The sequence below is a fragment of the Panicum hallii genome, chromosome 7 (genome assembly GCF_002211085.1).
Source record: "Panicum hallii strain FIL2 chromosome 7, PHallii_v3.1, whole genome shotgun sequence".
Taxonomy (NCBI): Eukaryota; Viridiplantae; Streptophyta; class Magnoliopsida; order Poales; family Poaceae; genus Panicum; species Panicum hallii.
The window spans coordinates 42225523-42246174 of record NC_038048.1 but is presented as its reverse complement, the minus strand read 5'-3'; the positions used below and the strand labels follow the sequence as shown (position 1 = coordinate 42246174).

Below are 20652 nucleotides of genomic sequence, written 5' to 3'. Positions count from 1 at the left end.
CTCGTGCTCAACTTCTCAAATATTGAGAGAACACATAGACCGAGTACAATATGGGATCCTCAAGATATGAAATTTCCATGATGCATACCGTTAACCGTCGGTACAGTAGCTGATCTTTGGCATGCTGATCTTTGGGATGGTGAGGAGCTCAAATGCTTTTTTTGGGTGTATTTGGTTGGACTTTCCAATTTGCTTTTACTTTTGCAAAAAGCTAAAAGCTAAACAAAAAGCTTAAAAGTTCTAGATGCTTTTACCTAAAAGCAGCTTTCACTCTCCCCCTACTTTTAGTGGTTTTTGGGGTAAAAAATTACCCACCTGCTACTAGTTATGAAAAACAGATTTGCTTCTATTCTCCTACACCCGTCCGACTCCCATCCGCCTCCCACCCGCGCCTCCGCCCAGGCCGCCTCCTACCCCACCCGCCGCATCCGCCCGCCACCGCCCCACGGTCCCCGCCCGCCGTCGCCCTGCCCCGCCTGCCTCCGCCCAGCGGCGCCCCGCCCCGCCCGCCTCTACCCCAGCGCGTCTCCAGGCCATTGTTGCTCTGTCCATTGGAGAATATGAGAGAAAGTTTATTCAAGAATGTATAATTGTTTGATGATTTGGAGAAGGTGTGATTAGTACTTGTTGTATGCAAATTGATTGGAAAATTTTTATTTGGCTCAAGAATGGTGACAAGGTAGATTTTTTGTATTCGTCCATTCAAAATGTGATTGAAAGGTCTTTTGGAGTCTTAAAGCAGAAGGGGCGTATTTTGAAGAGCATGCCAAGTTTCTCACCTCGTACTCAGAAGTATATAATCATGGCTTGTTTTGCTTTGCATAATTTTATTCGTGATAGCAATTTGCGTGATAAGGAGTTTGAGAGATGTGATGCTGATGAGCAGTACCACGGCACAAACACAGGAAGATGAAGAAGATGAGAGTGAAGATGTAGATAATGAGGATACCATGAATACTAATTCGTGACAAGATCGCTGATGATTTGGTTAGTACGAGAGGAGGATAATTATGTTAACATATATTAAATTATGAGCCATTTACCTTATGTAATTGCTACAGTTATATTTATGTGCACCATATGGATGAAAACTTAAAAAATTTAATATTTTCATTTCCAAAAGATACATTTACATGCGAAATAGTGAACATATTAGATTTGTACGAGTATTTTGGTATATAGACAGTCCCACGAACCTTCAGGGGTATTACAGGTGTGACGCCCTGAAAATTCACTTAACTAAATCATGCGCTAGAGTAATTCGTAGAAACGGTTCGACGTCAAAACCATAACCCTAACCGGATCGCCGTCCCGTTCCGCATCGCTCGCGACCGCCCGCTGTGATTAGAGCCGGCGCGACCCCTTTTCTTTTTCTCCTCGCGCGAATACCGCGCGCGTGGCCGACCGGCCGCGGCTGCGGCCGCGATTGGCGCCGACGCGTTTTCCTTTTTCCCTCGCTGTTCTCCTCCCGCTGCGCGCTTCCCCGCGCGTGGCCGACCGGCCGCGGTCACCGCCGCGACCGGCGCCAGCGCTTCTCCCCTCCCCTCGTTTTCTTTTCTCTCTTTCTCCCTAATTCTTTTCCTTTTCCCTTTTCCTTTTCTCCCTTTTCTTTCTTCCTTCCCTCCCTTTTCTTTTCTCCCTCCTTCCTTTCTGCCTCTCCCTCTTTTCCCTCTGCTCCCGAGCGCCACACGCCGCGCGCTGCCATGCCGCGCACGCCCCCGCGTGCCCCGCGTGGCCGTGCGCCACGCCGAGCGCCGCGCCGTGCCCGCGCCCCGCCCTGGCCCGCGCTTCACCGCGCCGTTCGCGCACGCGCGTGCCTACCCCCGGAACGCGGCCGCGCCGCCCGTCGTCAAGCCGTGCCGCCCACCGCTGTTCCCTGCCGCACCCCGCGCGCGCGCTGCCCCTGTGCCGCACCACGCTGCTCCTCCCCACGTGCGGAGCTCGGCGCCCTCCCCGCCACGCCGCGTCGCGACGGCCGCAAGCGGCCGAGCGCCATTAATGGCCGCCCGCGACCGCCGCCGGCCGAGCCCGCCGCCCCACCGCCTCGGCCACCTATAAAAGGGGCCGAGGGGCACCTCCAGCACCCCACCACCGCCACCGCACACCCGGCCTCCCCCCTCCTAGCCCTCACCGCTGCCGCGCCGAGCCCCTGCGTCCGCCGCCGCCGGCCTTCGTCGCCCCGCCTGCACGCGCCATCCCGGCCCGAGGTGAGGCCGGGGATGGGATCCCCACGCGCCCCTCTCTCTTTTCCCCCACTCCCGGGCCGCCGCCGTGCCCTGGCCGGCCGGATCGGGCCGCCGCCGGCGCCCTGTCTCCCCCCTCCTCTGTTTTGCACGGGGGAGAGGAAGGAGAAGGGCGTTTTGCCCATAGCCCCCCCCCTCTTCCTGTATTTCCCAAGAGGACCCCTTTCCCCCCTTTAGTCACTTCTTTTGCTAAAGAAACCTCACTCTTTTTAATATTTCAAACCAAGTCCCTCCACCACGTAAACCTAATTACACTCGACATCCTTTAACGTGTCCTGCGTATTTCTAGAAATTGCAAATAGGCCCTTGTTCCCTCCAGATACTTACGAATAAATCCCTGGAGCCCTGTTTAACCACCCGAACCCTCTTTAGCTCGTCATTTTATGTGCGAAACGACCTCCGATTGACCCGAAACTTTACCACTCCACTTCTAGTATAGTTTTAGCCATGCCATTAAGAAACCACCCAAAGATATCACCCCTAACTCCGTAACTAAATTATTTCCGATTCAAGCCCAATGATAAAAGCTTTTAGTTCTTTCGCTTGATTGTGTGTCTGTTTGTTTGCGTCGTAGGACACGGAGTGAACGACGAGTTTCCCGACTGCGACCAAGCAACTGAGGACCAGTTCTGCGACCCCGAACCCGAAGGACAGTGCTTCGATCAGGACTTCCCGCAAGGGTTTGACGATGGCAAGTTCAATTCCGCCCTTTGATGCATGTTTCTGTCCTAGTTTTTATAAACGCAACCCGATGGCCTGTTTTATAAAATTGCATGGTTTTGTGTGCTGAAAACTTGGTAGGATAGCCACCCTTGTTTGTGATAACCATACCTTGACCACTTGATTTTATAAGGAAAATGTGTGTGTATGGGAAGGGATAAAATGTGGTCTTGAAAGACGAGTCAGACGGGATGGATGGCATTTCTGTGTGAATTGCCGTTGGTGTGCTCGTACCTGTGTGGTAGGGCAAGGAAGGGAGATGTCCGTCTTGTCACCCCTAAGGACCGAGTTGTTGTGACATCTCACCTAGCTTCCTGTCGTGCAAACCACTTGACCGTTGTATGGGCAACGGCTTAGCCTAACCCCACTAGTTAGTCTGATAGCCATCAGGAGAGCTGGGAGCAACGGGTGATCAAGGAGACGGGATAAGCTCTGTGTGACTTATGCCCCGGTTAAACCTCGGTGATAGGTTGAGTGACCCCCTTGATAGATCCCGTGGTGGCTAGTCAGGTCTAGCTAAGGTGGGTAATGGCTTTGATGGGATCTGCACCGGCACTAAGGTGTTCGTGCTGTGGTACCCCACCTGTGGGTAAAGTTGCACACCTCTGCAGAGTTAAAAATCTATTCGAATAGCCGTGCCCACGGTATTGGGCAAGTTATGGTGTGGTCACATAACTAGTGTTTCTCTCTGGGAATGGTAGAGCTGGTGTGAGTGGTTTGGAAAGTGGCCGGCAGTTGTGCCGTGTGCTACGGCGGACGGGGAGTCCGGTAGCAGTTTAAAACTTGGATCCTGCGTGGATCAACATCGTATGCTCTTTGGTACTTGAAAGCTTGTTTTGAAAATGTTTTAAACGAACCATTGCATGCAACCGAGTTTTCCGCAAATAAACCCTAACATTATCCTTGGATTATCCTGTGCATTTAACTCTGTTATACCCCCCCTCCGTGGGTGTGATTGGACTTGCTGAGTACGTTTGTACTCACCCCATTCCTATTTTTACAGTGGAAGACCCAGACTACGTCTCCGAAGACAACGAGTAGGGTTTCGACCTGCACCCAGTCTTGCTTGTGGTTGAGGCCGCCGTTGGATTCCGCATGGCGCAAGACTCTGATGATCCTCTTTTCGTAGCTAGTGTAGTAGTATGGGTTTTAGTTGTAATCCTCGCGATAGTGGCGCTTCACTGCCCATTACCGCGTAGAGTTGTACGGTGATGTACCATCTGATGTAATAAAAGTGTTATCAGCCTCCTGGGACTGATAAATCATCACTTTTAAGTCTTCCCTGATGGGGGACGCTTCAAGTGGTATCAGAGCCGTAGGCTGGCCGTAGGACGTGACCCTAGGAACGAGACCCCTTTTCAGACCCTAGAACTTGTCTCGGTTTAGAAACTTTCTGCACAAACACTCACCACTGGTCTTTGCCTTGTTCCAGATGGCTAGCAATGGATGGGTTAGCGGAATCTGCCACGCAGAGCCTGGCCTCCCCAAGTTACTATTGCTCAGCCTGGAACGCGTTGGGATTAGGGAACCACCGGAGTATGCCTACCGTGAGTACATCGCAGGAGGCACCCTTCGGTGCGACATGATGGTCTTTGTGGAGAGAAGCACCCGCTACCCTGATGTGGACCCTTGGTTCATCTCCACCACTGGCTTCCGCTTCCCCGATACCTATCGAAAGGCCGCCCGTAAAGCCCTGCGACGGCTGCGTGTACTCTACAAGCACCACCTTCAGCAGACTACTATGGGGTTTTTCCCACCCGCTGAGGGACGAGGACGCACTTGGATTGCCCGAATGAGGGGCCTTGGACGAGAAGAAGAAGACCTCAAAGATACGGTTTCCCACCTATCCATCTACCTTACTGGCTTGGATGCCCTCTACCGCGAACAGGCGGCACAACTGAGGCAGTTAATTCGTGGGATTGAAAAGATAACCCAGGAGCTGGAGGAACAACGGACAAGAGCCGCAAACGCCGAGTATTCCTTAGCCGCCCTCCAAGCCCAGATGCAAGAATACGAGAACCGCAACGGAATAGGTGGATGGATAGAGGAAGAAGAAGAAGAACCCATGGAAACCCATTGGGATAAGGGTACTCAGACCGAAAACGAGATGGATCGGTTCCTTCCAATAAAGAAGCGCTCTATCAGGACCGAGGAAGAATCCCCATGATAGGATTAGCACCCCTAGATAGAACTCTACCCTAATGACCACGTATCCATGAAAACTGTACCACTCTTGTTGTAATAATAAATATCATCTACTCCCTTTTGCACCTGTACTGGATTGTTTACCCCGTTTCTGTTTCAGATGGCTGAGGAAGGATGGACCCAGGGCGACTGCCAAGCTGCACCTGGATTCCCCAGCCTTTTGATCAACACCCTGGAAGGCCTTAGCGTTACGGAGCGCCCAAGGTACTACAGCCGAGAGTACGAGCACCATGGTACCCTCCGCTGCAGGGTGATCCTGGTCATCGTCAGGAGCAACCGCTACCCCGACATTCAACCTTGGCGAGCGACCGCCACGGGGTTTAGACACCAGGACACCTACCCCTTGGCCATCAGAAAAGCACTCCGTTATTTGTGCCGGATTTTTGAAGAACACCTCGCCCCACACCAGCGAAGTTCTTCCCGCCGGCCATCAGAACCCCAGTCTGGGAAGCACGCATGAGAAACCTGGAACGACGTCGCCACGAAGAAGGCCCCCTGTACCAAGTGGTTACTTACCTAGCTGCCCTGGACCAACTCTTTGATGAGCAAGCCAACCTTCTGAGGGAGCAGACCCATCGAGCCGAGCAAGCGGAGCTCGCAGTGAGATTACAGCAGATCCGAGCCGCCCACGCTGAGGCAAGAGCCGCAGCCGCAGTTAGCAGCGAGGCAGTAGCCCAAGAGAGCCTCAGGCAAGCCCGAGACCGGCGTATGCAAGATTGGACCCGAAGTGGAACACCAGTCCCGGCAATTGGAGAGGACCATGTTTTACTCGGGACACCCATCATAGGATGGGGGACACTCTTCAGAAACACACAAGCCCCACCCGAGAACCCTGAAGGTTCCGCTGCTGCCGCCGAAGAAGATGCTGCAGCGCAACCCTCGACCAATGGAAATCCAGAGGACGGCGAGCAGGGATCACTCACGCTCCCCGCCCCAGGAGAAGGCACGCTCCGCGAGTAGAATGACCGACGCCACCCTAGTGACGTACCCCCAGCCCCTTTTGTTTAAGTTGTGCTCTTGGACATGACCCTAGACGAGTAGTACGAGGCCTAGTCTCACCCTAAGCTGTACCCCCTTGCAGTAATAAAGCTGTTTGTGCTCTTGCTTGTGATATTGTGTGCTGTTTTGTTGTGTGCTACTTGTTTATATAGCTACTGGCAGGAGGTAGATTCTGCCTTATATACGAATTAAACAACCTAAACATCACCTAATCGTAACCCCACTCTACCCAATCGACAGATGGTTCCCCGGAGCATCACGAGGGCCTCCCGTGGCCGGAACCCAGTAGCCGCTAGTGCCGGAGCACAGCCCGTTGAACAAGATCTTCCCCAAGGAGAACAAGAAGTAAGCCAAAACTGAGGAGGAAGTCAAGAAGGAGAGCAACTACCACCACCCCCGCCCCTCGGAGACCTGGCGCAGATAATTCACAACCAGACCCTCATACTGGAGACTCTGGCCAATGCCCTCATTAACCGGCAGCCACGAGGGCACAACATGAACGACAAGCTGACGGCCTTTCTAAGGACCAAGCCGCCCACCTTTGCCGGATCTTGCAACCCGTTGGATGCAGACGACTGGTTGCGAGTGATTCAGAGGAAGCTCGAACCATTCGAATGCCAGGACCGGGACAAAGTCCTTCTAGCAGCCCACCAGCTCACCGGAACAGCATTATCGTGGTGGGAAAACTATTGTGCCGCAGCCGAAGATGAATCTACCATCACCTGGGGAGAATTCGTAAGAGAGTTCCGCCGCTATCACATTCCTTCTGCCACCATGAAGCGCAAGGCGGATGAATTCCGCGCACTACAACAAGGAAGCATGTCGGTGGAAGAATACACCCACCGGTTCATAGAGTTGGCCCGATATGCACCGGAGGAAGTGAACGACGATGACAAGAAACAGGATATGTTCAAGAAGGGGCTAAGCCCAGAACTCCGGACCTTGCTTACCCCTCAGATTTACCCTGATTTCAACACCCTGATGAACAAGGCTATCCTTACGGAAAGGGCCAAAACGGAAGAGAAGAAGGAGAACAAACGCAAATTCCTGGAGAGTAAGGCCCGCCAACAGGACCGCTACCAAAAGCCGAGGAACTCCAGCTACACTGCACCAAGATCTCAGGCCCCGATGCAGTATAGAACTCAGTCTCAAGTGACAGGATCACAGGCCCCGCCCAGGAGCCAGAATACCACGAGGGCCCCGCAGAGCAATGCAAGCCAGGTCGCCCCCGACAACAACAATGTTAGGGCCTGTTTCAACTGCCGTGAAATAGGGCATTACATTGCCAATTGCCCTTATGCCAAGAATAAGCCGGCCACATCAGCCTTCTCCAACACAGTGAATGGACCCAGACCAGCCCTGACTGGTGCCAACCGTGTGCCCGTCCGCAACAATGACAACAGTCAGCAGACGAAGCAGCCCCAGCAATCGTTTGGACGAGCCCGCGTCAATCACATCGATGCGCAGGAGGCTCAAGAAGCTCAGGGCGTAGTGCTCGGTGAGTACCTAGTCAACTCAGCTCTCGCAACAGTATTATTTGATTCTGGAGCATCGCACTCGTTCATATCCTCAAGCTTTATGGAAAAACACAAAATACCCACAGTACTACTAAATACACCCCTATTAACCCGGACGCCTGGAGGCGACATCAATTGTCGATTAGGCTGTCCACGGGTAAGGATCAATTTAAGTGGGGTAGAATTTCTAGCAGACTTGGTAGTACTTAGGCCTGGGGGAATAGACGTGATTCTTGGGATGGACTGGTTAAGCCGACACAATGGTCTCATCGGCTGTACTGACAAAGTGGTACACCTAACAAACCCCGAAGGAGTACAAGTGATCTGCCATACCCGAGATAGTAAGTTTGACCCGATGGTGTTTAGCGTGGAAGCCAAACCCTTAGAAGGAGTCCCGGTAGTAAACGAGTACCCGGATGTATTCCCCGAAGAGCTTCCCGGTATGTCGCCGGATAGGGATATAGAGTTCGTCATAGACCTTATCCCCGGAACATCTCCTATAGCCAAGAGACCCTACAGGATGGCAGCTTCTGAGTTAACGGAATTAAAGAAACAACTAGAAGAACTGCAGCGAATTGGATTCATTAGACCAAGCTCATCACCATGGGGAGCCCCAGTCCTATTTGTCAAGAAGAAAGATGGGAGTATGAGGTTGTGTGTAGATTACCGGGCACTGAATGAAGTTACCATTAAGAATAAGTATCCCCTCCCCAGGATTGATTACCTTTTCGATCAGCTAAAAGGAGCCAAGTATTTTTCCAAGATCGATGTAAGGTCAGGATATTTTCAGCTCAAAATCAGGGAAAGTGACATCCCTAAGACAGCTTTTGTCACCCGCTACGGGCAGTTTGAGTTCACCGTAATGTCCTTCGGACTAACCAATGCCCCTGCCTATTTTATGAACCTCATGAACAAGGTATTCATGGACGAGCTAGATAAGTTTGTCGTAGTCTTTATTGACGACATACTTATCTACTCCAAGAGTATTCAGAAACATGAGCAACATCTGCGGGTAGTGTTGGAAAAGCTAAGGAAGCATAAACTATATGCTAAATTTAGCAAGTGTGAATTCTGGCTGGAGAAAGTAGCTTTCCTTGGTCACATTCTGACCGCGGAAGGCGTAGCAGTGGACCCAGAGAAGGTCGAAGCCGTGTCCAATTGGCAGCAACCGACCAATGTTAGTGAAATCAGAAATTTCCTTGGATTAGCCGGATACTATCGGAGGTTTATTGAGGGATTCTCTAAGATAGCCCGACCCATGACGGAACTTCTTAAGAAGGAGAAGAAATTCGCCTGGACGGAAAATTGTGAAGGAAGTTTTCAAGAATTGAAGCAAAGGTTGACAACCGCCCCAGTGCTAACCCTACCGGACATTCATCGGGATTTTGTCATTTATTGTGATGCATCCCGACAAGGATTAGGGTGTGTTCTGATGCAGGATGGGAGGGTCGTTGCATATGCTTCCCGCCAACTCAGGACTCATGAGCAGAATTATCCGACCCATGATTTGGAATTGGCAGCCGTAGTGCATGCCCTTAAGATCTGGAGACACTACCTGATTGGAAATAAGTGTGAAGTTTTTACCGACCACAAGAGTCTGAAGTATATCTTCACCCAGCCGGATTTAAACCTAAGGCAAAGAAGATGGTTAGAATTGGTTAAGGACTACAATTTGGAAATTCAGTATCACCCCGGGAAAGCTAACGTAGTAGCCGATGCCTTAAGCCGGAAATCCTATGGGCCCAAGGATGACAATCTGCGCGAGGAAATAGCACGATTAAATGTGCACATTGTGCCTCGAGGTTCCAGCCAAGTGCTAAACGTCCAATCGACACTAGAAGATGGGATTAGAGAGGCCCAACGATCGGATCAGAAGTTAATGAAAATCTGCAAACAAACCGGAGAAAACAAAGCGCCAGGTTTCAGAGTGGACGATAAGGGAACATTATGGTACGAGGATAGAATTTGTGTTCCCCAGAATGGAGATTTCCGGAAATTAATCATGGACGAAGCCCATAACTCGGCCTACTCCATCTACCCAGGATCCACCAAAATGTACATGGACATAAGGCAAAAATATTGGTGGAATGGAATGAAGGCGGACATTGCACGATTCGTGGCTCATTGCGATACTTGCCAAAGGATCAAAGCCGAACATCAGAAACCGGCAGGATTATTGCAACCCTTGCCTATCCCAGTATGGAAATGGGATGAGATAGGGATGGACTTTGTAGTGGGCCTACCTAAAACACAGAAGGGACACGATTCCATATGGGTAATAGTGGATCGACTCACTAAATCGGCTCATTTCATACCTGTACGAACCACTTACGGTGGAGAGAAGCTGGCAAAGCTTTATATTGAAAACATAGTAAAGTTGCACGGAGTGCCTAGCCGAATTGTCTCGGATAGAGGGACCCAATTCACCTCTAGGTTCTGGAAAAGCTTGCATCAAGCCATGGGCACCAAGTTGGATTTCAGCTCTGCATATCACCCACAGACAGATGGTCAAACCGAAAGGGTAAATCAGATTATGGAGGATATGCTGAGAGCATGTGTCCTAACCTACGGAAAGGACTGGGAGCAGAGTCTGCCTTATGCAGAATTCTCGTACAACAATAGCTACCAAGCCAGCCTGAGCATGTCGCCATTCGAAGCTCTCTACGGAAGAAAGTGCAAAACTCCTCTAATGTGGTCGGAAGTTGGGGAACGTGCCCTAGTTGGACCCGCACTCATAAAAGAAGCAGAAGAAAAAGTAGCGGAAATCCGCGAGAAGTTGAAAGCAGCTCAGTCCCGACAGAAGAGCTACGCAGACAAGAAGAGGCGGGAAATAAGTTTCGAACCAAGCGATTTTGTTTATCTCAAAGTCTCACCCATTCGAGGAACGCGAAGATTTCAGGTACAGGGAAAATTGGCTCCTCGATACATCGGACCATATCGGGTTCTAAAGAAAGTCGGAGCCGTGGCATACCAACTGGAGTTACCAGAAGAAATATCGGATATACATCCAGTGTTTCACGTCTCGCAATTAAGGAGATGTTTGAGAGTACCCGAAGGAGAACACGTGCCGGTAGAAACAATTGACCTGCAACCGGATCTGCGATACCAGGAAGTACCGGTCAAAATTCTGGACACTGTCACCAGGAGGACAAGAAACTCCGAAGTACGGATATGCAGAGTTCAATGGAGCAGACACGGAGTAGAGGAAGCAACCTGGGAACGCGAGGAAGCTTTAAAGAAAGAATTTCCCCATCTGTTCAAGAGCCGGCCGAATCTCGAGGACGAGATTCATTTAAGTGGGGTAGGTTTGTGACGCCCTGAAAATTCACTTAACTAAATCATGCGCTAGAGTAATTCGTAGAAACGGTTCGACGTCAAAACCCTAACCCTAACCGGATCGCCGTCCCGTTCTGCATCGCTCGCGACCGCCCGCCGTGATTAGAGCCGGCGCGACCCCTTTTCTTTTTCTCCTCACGCGAATACCGCGCGCGTGGCCGACCGGCCGCGGCTGCGGCCGCGATTGGCGCCGACGCGTTTTCCTTTTTCCCTCGCTGTTCTCCTCGCGCTGCGCGCTTCCCCGCGCGTGGCCGACCGGCCGCGGTCACCGCCGCGACCGGCGCCAGCGCTTCTCCCCTCCCCTCTTTTTCTTTTCTCTCTTTCTCCCTAATTCTTTTCCTTTTCCTTTTTCCTTTTCTCCCTTTTCTTTCTTCCTTCCCTCCCTTTTCTTTTCTCCCTCCTTCCTTTCTGCCTCTCCCTCTTTTCCCTCTGCTCCCGAGCGCCACACGCCGCGCGCTGCCATGCCGCGCACGCCCCCGCGTGCCCCGCGTGGCCGTGCGCCACGCTGAGCGCCGCGCCGTGCCCGCGCCCCGCCCTGGCCCGCGCTTCACCGCGCCGTTCGCGCACGCGCGTGCCTACCCCCGGAACGCGGCCGCGCCGCCCGTCGTCAAGCCGTGCCGCCCACCGCTGTTCCCTGCCGCACCCCGCGCGCGCGCTGCCCCTGTGCCGCACCACGCTGCTCCTCCCCACGTGCGGAGCTCGGCGCCCTCCCCGCCACGCCGCGTCGCGACGGCCGCAAGCGGCCGAGCGCCATTAATGGCCGCCCGCGACCGCCGCCGGCCGAGCCCGCCGCCCCACCGCCTCGGCCACCTATAAAAGGGGCCGAGGGGCACCTCCAGCACCCCACCACCGCCGCCGCACACCCGGCCTCCCCCCTCCTAGCCCTCACCGCTGCCGCGCCGAGCCCCTGCGTCCGCCGCCGCCGGCCTTCGTCGCCCCGCCTGCACGCGCCATCCCGGCCCGAGGTGAGGCCGGGGATGGGATCCCCACGCGCCCCTCTCTCTTTTCCCCCACTCCCGGGCCGCCGCCGTGCCCTGGCCGGCCGGATCGGGCCGCCGCCGGCGCCCTGTCTCCCCCCTCCTCTGTTTTGCACGGGGGAGAGGAAGGAGAAGGGCGTTTTGCCCATAGCCCCCCCCTCTTCCTGTATTTCCCAAGAGGACACCTTTCCCCCCTTTAGTCACTTCTTTTGCTAAAGAAACCTCACTCTTTTTAATATTTCAAACCAAGTCCCTCCACCACGTAAACCTAATTACACTCGACATCCTTTAATGTGTCCTGCGTATTTCTAGAAATTGCAAATAGGCCCTTGTTCCCTCCAGATACTTACGAATAAATCCCTGGAGCCCTGTTTAACCACCCGAACCCTCTTTAGCTCGTCATTTTATGTGCGAAACGACCTCCGATTGACCCGAAACTTTACCACTCCACTTCTAGTATAGTTTTAGCCATGCCATTAAGAAACCACCCAAAGATATCACCCCTAACTCCGTAACTAAATTATTTCCGATTCAAGCCCAACGATAAAAGCTTTTAGTTCTTTCGCTTGATTGTGTGTCCGTTTGTTTGCGTCGTAGGACACGGAGTGAACGACGAGTTTCCCGACTGCGACCAAGCAACTGAGGACCAGTTCTGCGACCCCGAACCCGAAGGACAGTGCTTCGATCAGGACTTCCCGCAAGGGTTTGACGATGGCAAGTTCAATTCCGCCCTTTGATGCATGTTTCTGTCCTAGTTTTTATAAACGCAACCCGATGGCCTGTTTTATAAAATTGCATGGTTTTGTGTGCTGAAAACTTGGTAGGATAGCCACCCTTGTTTGTGATAACCATACCTTGACCACTTGATTTTTATAAGGAAAATGTGTGTGTATGGGAAGGGATAAAATGTGGTCTTGAAAGACGAGTCAGACGGGATGGATGGCATTTCTGTGTGAATTGCCGTTGGTGTGCTCGTACCTGTGTGGTAGGGCAAGGAAGGGAGATGTCCGTCCTGTCACCCCTAAGGACCGAGTTGTTGTGACATCTCACCTAGCTTCCTGTCGTGCAAACCACTTGACCGTTGTATGGGCAACGGCTTAGCCTAACCCCACTAGTTAGTCTGATAGCCATCAGGAGAGCTGGGAGCAACGGGTGATCAAGGAGACGGGATAAGCTCTGTGTGACTTATGCCCCGGTTAAACCTCGGTGATAGGTTGAGTGACCCCCTTGATAGATCCCGTGGTGGCTAGTCAGGTCTAGCTAAGGTGGGTAATGGCTTTGATGGGATCTGCACCGGCACTAAGGTGTTCGTGCTGTGGTACCCCACCTGTGGGTAAAGTTGCACACCTCTGCAGAGTTAAAAATCTATTCGAATAGCCGTGCCCACGGTATTGGGCAAGTTATGGTGTGGTCACATAACTAGTGTTTCTCTCTGGGAATGGTAGAGCTGGTGTGAGTGGTTTGGAAAGTGTCCGGCAGTTGTGCCGTGTGCTACGGCGGACGGGGAGTCCGGTAGCAGTTTAAAACTTGGATCCTGCGTGGATCAACATCATATGCTCTTTGGTACTTGAAAGCTTGTTTTGAAAATGTTTTAAACGAACCATTGCATGCAACCGAGTTTTCCGCAAATAAACCCTAACATTATCCTTGGATTATCCTGTGCATTTAACTCTCTTATACCCCCCCCTCCGTGGGTGTGATTGGACTTGCTGAGTACGTTTGTACTCACCTCATTCCTATTTTTACAGTGGAAGACCCAGACTACGTCTCCGAAGACAACGAGTAGGGTTTCGACCTGCACCCAGTCTTGCCTGTGGTTGAGGCCGCCGTTGGATTCCGCATGGCGCAAGACTCTGATGATCCTCTTTTCGTAGCTAGTGTAGTAGTATGGGTTTTAGTTGTAATCCTCGCGATAGTGGCGCTTCACTGCCCATTACCGCGTAGAGTTGTACGGTGATGTACCATCTGATGTAATAAAAGTGTTATCAGCCTCTTAGGACTGATAAATCAACACTTTTAAGTCTTCCCTGATGGGGGGACGCTTCATACAGGTATTTCAGTCACAGCTCACAGCTGCTCTAGATAAACGGTCTTCTGCTTTCCCACAACAGTTTTTTCATAACAGCTTTTCCGCAGCTCACAACAGTTTTTTCAAAAACCACGGTCCAACCAAATACACCCTTAGAAGAAGTGTTACAGAATGTGGTTGGAGGTGGTCCAATTGCTTCCACAATAATTTTCTCAGATGAAGAGGATGCTCTCGTCTCGAGATATAGCTCTAATGGGGTTTACTCTTCTCCACGGGCGGAGCTGGGCTTTGCTGTTGGGGTCTTCGAACCCCGATGGATTTCTGCAAAATCAGTAAGAATCACTGTTCTGCGCTGTTTTGTAAACGTAAAGACCCCAGCAAGAAATAGGAAAGATCCCGGCAACATTTTCATCTGGCTTTACCCCTGCTCTTCTCAATCCTTTTATAGAATAATCAATTTCAGAGGGATGGTCCCTTTCTTTGTTCCCGGTATCTGGGACATCAAAGTTCCCCCAGAGTACACTATTTCTTGTGGCTGCTCTTAAAAAATAAAGTGTTAACTAGAGATAATTTAGCAAAACGTCAAAATGTTGAGGATATGAGTTGCCTTTTCTGTGCAGAAAGAGAAACGTGTCAGCATCTTTTCTTTGACTGTGTAGTTGCTAGGCAAATGTGGAAAGAAATCTCACAAGCAGTTGGCTTCGATATAGGTTCCTCCTTTGAGTCAATTGGGACCTGTTGGCTGAGTAATAAGTGCTTTTTGGTAGTTAATATGGTTAGTGCTGCTGCTTTGTGGGGTCTTTGGAAACTCAGAAATGTTTTTTGCTTTCAGCACCAGGCTTGGCGAAGCATGGGTGTCTTGCTCCTGAGAGTGATGGGGCTGCTTCAGAACTGGTTGATCCTCTGCCCAACTTCGAAAAAGGAGGACCTGAAAAAAACCACCGAGACTCTGTCTCGTCTGGGAAGAAATCCAGGAATGTTGACGTTCTGATGGAGAGAGAAGATGATAACCTTCTAAATCTGGGAAGCTGGAGTTGGCAACTGAAGAATCTGGATGTCTCTCTGATGCCTGAAGACAATCTGAAGACCCGTTCGACATGGAAGAATCCTCTCTCCGTCGCTTAGCTTCTGTCTTAGCTGTTGCAGCGCCGGCTTTTTGTTCTCCCTGGTTCTAGTGAGGTTTCGGTGTGTGTGGGTTGGCGTCTTGGTCTTTTAACGTTTAGCTGTCGAAACTGTGGCTGGCTGGTTGCCGTTCTGGTTCTTGTATGGGCTGTAATTGAATGTTTCTGCTGCCTTTTAAGTAAGACTGGGGCTCGGCCCTAAAACTCTAAAAAATACCGTTAACCGTCTCCTAAAGGCAAAGTGAATTCCATTACACCAGTAAACCCATCTCCCATCCTCCTGTACGGTTCTACTACCATTTACTAACAGCTGCCATAGAGTTCCGATGGCAAAGTTGCACAAAGATTTCGTCTAGCCTTCAAATTTAGTTCCACAAAGAGTGTTTTTTAATTAGAGTAAAATCCATCTAACTAAAATAATATAAAATACCAAGAAATAATTGCATAGAGAAGGGCATGAAGCTAATTAAATGCTTAAGTATGCTTAAGCAGATGTTACTTTTCAGATTCCAATGCATTTGCATTTATTAAGGATCCAGGGAACCAAATAAACAGTATGGTTTTCAATCACAGCTGCTATAGTTAATTAGGGGTAATATGGTTATTTTTTCGCTACTAGTAGTATATCTGAAATTTATAAACGAACAGTTTTTATGTGGGATGGAAGGTGTACGTTTTTTCGGAGCGTTCCGGTGCCTCTTAGCCAGCATTACCCGAATCACGGAGAAATGACCATCACCGGATGACATTTCAGTAAACTGAACCAATAAAGTGCATTTGTAATACCACAAATGAGCAAGTTGCGTGACAGTGCCTGCGCGCCTTCTGCATTTACCATTCCAGATTAGGTTTGTCAGAAACATCGAATTGAAGCAGCATGAAGCTTTCATGATTATCACAGTAGATTGCCTGGAGGTGCAAGTATTACAAGGATGGTGGTAGCGCCTATCGTATGTCGTGCCACCAACAATTCTCGGAAACAAATAAACGAATATTTCACCACATCATGTTCTAGTCACATAACATGCTCACAATAGACAACACGCAGACTAGCAGATGAGTAGACTACGGACTACGGAAATGGAGGCATGAAACCAGAGTCACGACCATTTCAGGCCTCCTTCGGGAGTCCCGTTGAGTTGAGTTGAGTTGACATTCATCCCAATCCCGATGATCTTCTGAGCTTCTATCATTTGAATAGATGCTAGGAAGACGCACAATTTATAAAACAAATTTCCACAATCATATATACATAAATTTTTATGTACAAAATTATTGTGTAAAGACAAAGTTGTACAAGCAAAATTTTGAATCAAAGAAATTTTGCAAAACCAAAATATTCCGAACAGTGTGAAAAATATTGGAGACAATACTTTGAAACATAAACTCAAGAACAAAATTTGAACGAACGAAAAATTTGGAACAAAAAAGTTGCGAACACAAAATTTTGGAAACAAAATTTAAGGGAAAAATTCAATATACAAAAATTAGAACACGCAAAAGAAAAGACGCACGTCATCCCATCTCCGCTGCTCCGACGAGTCCCGACGCGCCGCCCACCGGCCGCCGCGCCGCCGGGCGCGGAGCGCATGAGGCTCGCCGGGCTCCAGGCTCCCCACGCCGCCGAGGCCGACCAGGCAGCCGCCCCACTTCTGCGGCAGTGCGGCGGTCTCTGGCGCCACCTGCAAATGAGATAAGGACGGGCTGATGGAAAGAGGACTGGGAGCGGAGGCTCAAGCGGCGGCAAAATAAATAAAAAAGGGAAAGAGCAGCGTTTATCGACCGGAATCCAGACCCCCGCACAATGCGGAGGCGAAACAGAGCAAGCACGCAAGCACAGCGGGAACAGAGCATGAACCGAAAGGAAAACCCCAACCGGCGACCAGAGAAACAACCCAACAATCAAGCTGCTCGCGAGCATTGGACCACGCCGGGATCAGGAGCCTTTGGACGTGCCTGCCGCTGCCAGAGAATCGCGGCACGACTCGACATTCGGCTCGCGTAACGGCGTAATATAGCGGAAGCCAAGCGGGGGAGTGCCGGAACGGCCGAGCGGCAGCGGGGGATGGAGCAGCGTAGCGATTAGAGACGGGAAGGTGTGCCAGTGCTAAGACTCACCGTCCACTGATGATGATCAAGGGCCTTGATGGTTCCACGTCGACCACTCCTATGCCATCGCCATAAGCATAGGCATATGGAAGCTTTCTCTTCGCGTAAAGATCACTAGTGATTTGCGCGCGCGCAGGAGCGCGTCGTCTTTCCTAAGTAGTAGAGAACCTTTAGTTAGTGTCCTAGAGCTCTTGGATAATGTTTACTGAACTGAATTTTTCGGTTAAGCAAATAATGCATATACTGATATGAAATGGCTGCTCAATAGCCATGGTGGTTATTGTTACTTTATCTACAAAATAACGGTACAATTCAATACAACATTTGTTATATTGCCACTGCCATTTGTACAAATTCGTCGAGGCCACCTTTCATCTGCTAGGTCCACAACTGCAATAGTTGCCATCTATTGGCTTTCTTGGTTCTAGGTCCATCAATCTATGAAATTAGAAATATAATAATTATGAGCGAAAGGTAAGCAACCTCTTGAAATCAGCACAAATGAATATGCATGTGACCAAAAAAATATCAAATCATAACCGAAGATTACAATTATATCCTTTTTAGATTATTTGAATGTTGGGAAAAGGAGGCGCTCGGATCAAGATAGATTCACATGATCTCTTACCTAATCTAACGAAGCAAACATAGTGATCTGAGCAATAGAATATGGTAAGGTAATATAAACTGATTTCTCACGATGCTTTTGTAATTTTTTTCAAAAATATACTACATTCCTGTTAAAGCCTAGAGCCCCTGCTTGATGTTTTTTAATCTGAGGTATTATTTGAGTTATTAAGCAAATAAGCAACATTGCGAGTTGAAAAATAAAAAAAGAATTAACATTGATGCTTAAGAAACTGTCGTCCTGTTCTAGTTTCAAGGACAGAGATTCATATATGAGAAATGCATATGTATGCATGGAATGGACATATAAATGGTAGATTATACGTGCATGCAAAACATAGTATTGTTGGGTTGGCGCAAATATGAGAGAAAAAAATGACGAAATTGTTTCTGCAACTTGTTTACCTGTCCATTCACTGCCCAGCCTGCTCTTCTTTGGCATCGAATTGGAAGTGAGCTAACACAAATTTAAAAAGTCAGTAAGTGTTTCGGTCTTTAAAATCGGCAAAAACAATGATAATAACATCAGCCCACCTAATAATGTCCAATATCCTCATGTCTGAATTCATGAATTCAATATACATGCACTATATAGCAAAAGAAAACCACCAATCCTACTGTCAAACTATTCAGATACCAACAATCTAGGTTCACACGTTCAGCATTCATCAAAGCAACATGAACCTGATACAACTTGTGCACCCTATAAATGCTAGTTTCTCGGTTCGCACAGTAAGAACAAAAAAAATGAATTTGTAAAATATACCCTGTAAAACACAGCAAGCAGTTTTAGATCAGATCGAGAAATTGATACATGAAGTAAAAGAAGTGGAAGCACTCACATTCTGATACCCTATAAAGTTTTTGTTTATTTGTGATATTCCTGAGCAGCAAAAATACAATCGGATGGGCGAAGAAAGTCTAGACAATGAAAGGCTGATTTCATTGGCCTGCACACCATTCAGATGCACAAAGTTGCGTCAATTGTCACCAAGCATAATTACCACCAAAATTTAATCTTAAAGGTGGCTCGTGTTACATTTACATTTCAGCAAACACATAAGGGGCATAAAGGTAAATGAAAGATTCCACCGTACCTAGGCAATCTGGCCATCAGAACTTTGCTTGTATTGTTAGGTTGATCACTCCATACATCATTCCATCCAGCACCAGAAAGAATATTGCATCTTTGTTCTTGCATCTCAATTTTATGAGGTCGCTGCAAACATAGATATATTTTTCCTCCATTATAACAAATTAGGCACAATTGGTTAATCATCTTTACATAAGGTGCATGCGAATACGAAGACAATTTTCCTTTAAACTGAGTGGCAACGCATAACATCTCTAATAGTTTGTGAATTAATTGGATGAGAACTACCAAAATTTTCAAACTGTTTCAAAAAAGGATCAACATCACAGTCATTCCATGAACTAATTGGTGCATAAATTTCAAACCAATAAATTAAGCCCAAGAGTATACAATTCGAAATAGCCTTGGCTTTCTTTTACCTGTCTAAGAAAAGATTGATCAATTGTAAAGGATAAATAGCCACTAGAGAGCGTCCACTAACCTTTATGCCAATGATGCTTATCCATGTCACCATGTGTACAGCACTTGAAGTTCCAAGCTGGCCAGAAGAATAAAACAGATTTGGCTGCAGTTGTCTGCTCTATTCATTCAAATTGTCAAAGTAATATTGGGCATACATGGAATAGATTGGGCATATTAGGACACTTCAGATCGACGTTTCAACTTGGAGCCACTGGAACATCCTTCCCCCCTGCAATGGCAACCAATATGGTTACAACAACGGTACCAATTTTTTTTTGAAAACCTATTTTTTTTCAATAAGTAGCATAAGGAAACAATCGCATCAGTACATTGTATTATACCTTTCTTGCCTATCCCTTCTGCTGCTCCGCCTGCTATATCTTGGTGGCCTGCCCAGTTTCCTCCCGTCTGCAGCTGCCTGGTGCTGCGGCTGGCTTGATACGTGCTATCTTGGCGTCGGCTGCTCCGCTGCTGTGGTCTGGGCGCCCCTCCGATGCTCCACGGATAGCAGCAGCACAACGCCGCCCACCCAGTCGCCAGTTTGTTCCTGCAAGTTGCAACCAGAGAGCCATTACCCAGACAGATCTAGTGGGGGAGCGACACATCCGGCCGCGGTAGCACTGGATTTGGCCATGGAGTCACCGGTCGGGGCGTCGATGAGGCTCCATCACCGGCAGCCATGGCCGCGTGGCGCGTGGGGAAGACGATGGAGGGCGTCTCGCCGCCGCTGAGGGAGGGGCAGTGTCCAGCGGCCGGGTGGCATAATTTGGAAGTCTGATACAGCACAAGGCATAATTTTGCGTGCTAGTGGTGGCGGTGATGGAATACAGTATTTGTTACTATATATAAATACGATGATCTGATGAAACTAATGATTCAGTTGTATCTTTTCCATTAAACAACATTTAAACCGTTGTTGATCTCCCTATATATACATTGTCTAAAATAAAATAAAATTACCGTATCCTATCAATAACCAAAATCTAGCCAAAACAGTTGTTCTTGTCTTGTGTTTACCATATATATGTATATCAGTAAAAATGAAAGTTGCAAGAATACTGGGACAAAGGGAGGAATCAATGATTCAAGAACATTAGGGGCAAGATATACACAGTACAAAATATCCTATGCAGTTCGGAACCAAGAACCATTTAAGATAAATTTTAATTAAAAAATCATCTAAGATACGTACTAATTCCAGACGGTTCCCGATA

The 20652-nt window shown here is 49.1% G+C and overlaps 1 protein-coding gene and 1 long non-coding RNA gene across 4 annotated transcripts; both read right to left on the bottom strand.

Annotated features, from left to right (window-relative positions):
* Positions 1-16014: 16014 nt before the first annotated feature.
* LOC112901415 lies at positions 16015-17383 on the bottom strand. The gene is made up of 2 exons (XR_003230277.1): positions 17266-17383; positions 16015-16829 (listed from the first exon to the last, which is right to left on the bottom strand). It is a non-coding gene; the product is annotated as an uncharacterized LOC112901415 (long non-coding RNA).
* A 101-nt stretch (positions 17384-17484) lies between these two features.
* LOC112901102 lies at positions 17485-20353 on the bottom strand. Of its 3 annotated transcripts, XR_003230245.1 has the most exons (7): positions 20081-20353; positions 19780-19985; positions 19458-19667; positions 18981-19102; positions 18726-18833; positions 18289-18340; positions 17485-17694 (listed from the first exon to the last, which is right to left on the bottom strand). XR_003230245.1 is itself a non-coding variant. In XM_025969935.1 (6 exons), the coding sequence occupies exons 2-6, from the start codon at positions 19609-19611 to the stop codon at positions 17635-17637; spliced, it is 309 nt and encodes a 102-aa protein (XP_025825720.1). In that variant the 5' UTR covers positions 19612-19667; positions 19780-20353; the 3' UTR covers positions 17485-17634. The 3 variants fall into 3 exon arrangements, 1 of the variants encoding a protein (XP_025825720.1); XR_003230244.1 differs by having other exon boundaries at positions 19780-20353; XM_025969935.1 differs by lacking the exon at positions 18726-18833 and having other exon boundaries at positions 19458-19514; positions 19594-19667; positions 19780-20353.
* Between the last annotated feature and the right edge of the window lie 299 nt (positions 20354-20652).